This window comes from Siphateles boraxobius, unplaced genomic scaffold (genome assembly GCF_051911475.1).
Source record: "Siphateles boraxobius isolate OS27281-9 unplaced genomic scaffold, OSU_SipBor_1 112, whole genome shotgun sequence".
Lineage (NCBI taxonomy): Eukaryota > Metazoa > Chordata > Actinopteri > Cypriniformes > Leuciscidae > Siphateles > Siphateles boraxobius.
In genome coordinates, this window is record NW_027508714.1 from 165,001 (window position 1) to 170,000 (window position 5,000).

The window sequence follows — 5,000 nt, forward strand, 5'->3', positions numbered from 1 at the left end:
GACTGTCTGTCTGTACACCTGTCTGTCTGTCTGTACATCTGTCTGTCTGTCTGTCTGTCAGTCTACCTGTCTGTACACCTGTCTGTCTGTACACCTGTCTGTACAGCTGTCTGTCTGTCTGTATGTCTGTCTGTACACCTGTCTGTCTGTAAACCTCTCTGTCTGTCTGTACAGCTGTCTGTCTGTAAACCTGTCTATCTGTCTGTCTACCTGTCTGTCTGTCTGTCTGTACACCTGTCTGTCTGTCTGTCTGTAAACCTGTCTGTCTGTCTGTAAACCTGTCTGTACACCTGTCTGTCTGTCTAGCTGTCTGTCTGTAAACCTGTCTGTCTGTCTACCTGTCTGTCTGTACACCAGTCTGTCTGTCTGTCTGTACAGCTGTCTGTCTGTAAACCTGTCTGTAAACCTGTCTGTCTGTACACCTGTCTGCCTGTCTGTACACCTGTATGTCTGTCTGTCTACCTGCCTGTACACCTGTCTGTCTGTACACCTGTCTGTCTGTCTGTACAGCGGTCTGTCTGTCTGTCTGTACACCTGTCTGTCTGTAAACCTCTCTGTCTGTCTGTACAGCTGTCTGTCTGTAAATCTGTCTGTACACCTGTCTGACTGTACACCTGTCTGTCTGTCTGTACAGCTGTCTGTCTGTACACCTGTCTGTACACCTGTGTGTCTGTACACCTGTCTGTCTGTCTGTACACCTGTCTGTCTGTCTGTCTGTCTGTCTGTCTGTCTGTCTGTGTGTGTGTACAGCTGTCTCTCTGTACACCTGTCTGTCTGTCTGTACAGCTGTCTGTCTGTAAACCTGTCTGTCTGTCTACCTGTCTGTCTGTCTGTACACCAGTCTGTCTGTCTGTCTGTCTGTCTGTACAGCTTTCTGTCTGTAAACCTGTCTGTCTGTCTGTAAACCTGTCTGAACACCTGTCTGTCTGTACACTTGTCTGTCTGTCTACCTGTCTGTACACCTGTCTATCTGTACACCTGTCTGTCTGTCTGTACACCTGTCTGTCTGTCTGTGTGTGTGTACAGCTGTCTGTCTGTACACCTGTCTGTCTGTAAACCTGTCTGTCTGTCTGTACACCTGTCTGTCTGTCTGTACACCTGTCTGTCTGAACACCTGTCTGTCTGTCTGTACAGCTGTCTGTCTGTAAACCTGTCTGTCTGTCTACCTGTCTGTCTGTCTGTACACCTGTCTGTCTGTCTGTACAGCTTTCTGTCTGTAAACCTGTCTGTCTGTCTGTAAACCTGTCTGAACACCTGTCTGTCTGTACACCTGTCTGTCTGTCTGTCTACCTGTCTGTACACCTGTCTGTCTGTACATCTGTCTGTCTGTCTGTACACCTGTCTGTCTGTCTGTGTGTGTGTACAGCTGTCTGTCTGTCTGTCTGTACACCTGTCTGTCTTTACACCTCTCTGTCTGTCTGTACACCTGTCTGTCTGTAAACCTCTCTGTTGGTCTGTACAGCTGTCTGTCTGTAAACCTGTCTGTCTGTCTGTCTGTCTGTCTGTCCAGCTGTCTGTCTGTAAACCTGTCTGTCTGTCTGTCTGTACACCTGTCTGTCTGTACACCTGTCTGTCTGTACACCTGTCTGTCTGTACACCTGTCTGTCTGTAAACCTCTCTGTCTGTCTGTACAGCTGTCTGTCTGTAAACCTGTTTGTCTGACTGTCTGTCTGTACAGCTGTTTGTCTTTAAACCTGTCTGTCTGTCTGTACACCTGTCTGTCTGTACACCTGTCTGTCTGTCTGTACATCTGTCTGTCTGTCTGTCTGTCAGTCTACCTGTCTGTACACCTGTCTGTCTGTACACCTGTCTGTCTGTCTGTACAGCTGTCTGTCTGTCTGTATGTCTGTCTGTACACCTGTCTGTCTGTAAACCTCTCTGTCTGTCTGTACAGCTGTCTGTCTGTAAACCTGTCTATCTGTCTGTCTACCTGTCTGTCTGTCTGTCTGTACACCTGTCTGTCTGTCTGTCTGTAAACCTGTCTGTCTGTCTGTAAACCTGTCTGTACACCTGTCTGTCTGTCTGTACAGCTGTCTGTCTGTAAACCTGTCTGTCTGTCTACCTGTCTGTCTGTACACCAGTCTGTCTGTCTGTCTGTACAGCTGTCTGTCTGTAAACCTGTCTGTAAACCTGTCTGTCTGTACACCTGTCTGCCTGTCTGTACACCTGTATGTCTGTCTGTCTACCTGCCTGTACACCTGTCTGTCTGTACAGCGGTCTGTCTGTCTGTCTGTACACCTGTCTGTCTGTAAACCTCTCTGTCTGTCTGTACAGCTGTCTGTCTGTAAATCTGTCTGTACACCTGTCTGACTGTACACCTGTCTGTCTGTCTGTACAGCTGTCTGTCTGTACACCTGTCTGTACACCTGTGTGTCTGTACACCTGTCTGTCTGTCTGTACACCTGTCTGTCTGTCTGTCTGTACACCTGTCTGTCTGTCTGTGTGTGTGTACAGCTGTCTCTCTGTACACCTGTCTGTCTGTCTGTACAGCTGTCTGTCTGTAAACCTGTCTGTCTGTCTACCTGTCTGTCTGTCTGTACACCAGTCTGTCTGTCTGTCTGTCTGTCTGTACAGCTTTCTGTCTGTAAACCTGTCTGTCTGTCTGTAAACCTGTCTGAACACCTGTCTGTCTGTACACTTGTCTGTCTGTCTACCTGTCTGTACACCTGTCTATCTGTACACCTGTCTGTCTGTCTGTACACCTGTCTGTCTGTCTGTGTGTGTGTACAGCTGTCTGTCTGTACACCTGTCTGTCTGTAAACCTGTCTGTCTGTCTGTACACCTGTCTGTCTGTCTGTACACCTGTCTGTCTGAACACCTGTCTGTCTGTCTGTACAGCTGTCTGTCTGTAAACCTGTCTGTCTGTCTACCTGTCTGTCTGTCTGTACACCTGTCTGTCTGTCCAGCTTTCTGTCTGTAAACCTGTCTGTCTGTCTGTAAACCTGTCTGAACACCTGTCTGTCTGTACACCTGTCTGTCTGTCTGTACACTTGTCTGTCTGTCTACCTGTCTGTACACCTGTCTGTCTGTACATCTGTCTGTCTGTCTGTACACCTGTCTGTCTGTCTGTGTGTGTGTACAGCTGTCTGTCTGAACACCTGTCTGTCTGTCTGTACACCTGTCTGTCTGTAAACCTGTCTGTCTGTCTGTACACCTGTCTGTCTGTCTGTACACCTGTCTGTCTGTCTGTAAACCTGTCTGTCTGTCTGTAAACCTGTCTGTAAACCTGTCTGTCTGTACACCTGTCTGTCTGTTTGTACAGCTGTCTGTCTGTTTGTACAGCTGTCTGTAAACCTGTCTGTCTCTCTGTACAGCTGTCTGTCTGTCTGTAAACCTGTCTGTCTGTCTGTAAACCTGTCTGTAAACCTGTCTGTCTGTACATCTGTCTATCTGTAAACCAGTCTGTCTGCACACCTGTCTGTCTGTACAGCTGTCTGTACACCTGTCTGTCTGTCTGTAAACCTGTCTGTCTGTCTGTACACCTGTCTGTCTGTAAACCTGTCTGTCTGTCTGTCTGTACACCTGTCTGTCTGTCTGTACAGCTGTCTGTCTGTAAACCTGTCTGTCTGTCTACCTGTCTGTCTTTCTGTACACCTGTCTGTCTGTCTGTCTGTACACCTGTCTGTCTGAACACCTGTCTGTCTGTCTGTACAGCTGTCTGTCTGTAAACCTGTCTGTCTGTCTACCTGTCTGTCTTTCTGTACACCTGTCTGTCTGTCTGTCTGTACAGCTTTCTGTCTGTAAACCTGTCTGTCGGTCTGTAAACCTGTCTGAACACCTGTCTGTCTGTACACCTGTCTGTCTGTCTGTACACTTGTCTGTCTGTCTACCTGTCTGTACACCTGTCTGTCTGTACACCTATCTGTCTGTCTGTACACCTGTCTGTCTGTCTGTACACCTGTCTGTCTGTCTGTGTGTGTGTACACCTGTCTGTCTGTACACCTGTCTTTCTGTCTGTACACCTGTCTGTCTGTAAACCTGTCTGTCTGTCTGTACACCTGTCTGTCTGTCTGTACACCTGTCTGTCTGCACACCTGTCTGTCTGTCTGTACACCTGTCTGTCTGTGCACCTCTGTCTGTCTGTACAGCTGTTTGTCTGTATGTACACCTGTCTGTCTGTCTGTCTGTACAGCTGTCTTTCTGTCTATGTGTACAGTTGTCTGTCTGTACACCTGTCTGTCTGTCTGTACACCTGTCTGTCTGTTTGTACAGCTGTCTGTCTGTTTGTACAGCTGTCTGTAAACCTGTCTGTCTGTCTGTACAGCTGTCTGTCTGTCTGTAAACCTGTCTGTCTGTCTGTAAACCTGTCTGTCTGTCTGTAAACCTGTCTGTCTGTACATCTGTCTATCTGTAAACCTGTCTGTCTGCACACCTGTCTGTCTGTACAGCTGTCTGTACACCTGTCTGTCTGTCTGTAAAACTGTCTGTCTGTCTGTACAGCTTTCTGTCTGTCTGTCTGTACACCCGTCTGTCTGTCTGTACACCTGTCTGTCTGTCTGTACACGTCTGTCTGTCTGTACACCTGTCTGTCTGTACACCTGTCTGTCTGTCTGTGTGTACACCTGTCTGTCTGTCTGTTCACCTTCACTGATGTGTGAGTTTGGATTTACTTGATTCGCCCTTCCAGTGTTTGAATGTGCCGCTCTTTCTCTTCCAATGTTTTCTTCAAGCAGTTTATCTCTCGCTGCTTTTCAAGAAGCTCCTTCTGAAGCCTGTAGTTGCTCTCCTCTAGAGTCTCACAGAACGCCTGCACACACACACACACACACACACACACACACACACACACACACACACACACACACACACACACACACACACACACACACACACACACACACACACACGTCTTCTCATTGGAATAAGCCAAACATTCTCATGAATAATTTTGAGACACAGACTTTAATGTACCATAGCACTAGATGCTAACATTGTCTTCTATGACGTGTAATACAACATCTATAAATGCAGTTTATTATAGAGCGGTGCAGGGATGATGT

At 47.6% G+C, this 5,000-nt stretch overlaps 1 protein-coding gene across 1 annotated transcript in view; it reads right to left on the reverse strand.

Moving 5' to 3' along the window:
* Positions 1-5,000, reverse strand: part of snx16 (sorting nexin 16) — a 20,917-nt gene that overhangs the window by 2,103 nt on the left and 13,814 nt on the right. The window contains exon 6 of the mRNA XM_077199192.1: positions 4,611-4,747. Coding sequence (XP_077055307.1) covers positions 4,611-4,747 — 137 coding nt within the window. The remainder of the gene's footprint in view (positions 1-4,610; positions 4,748-5,000) is intronic.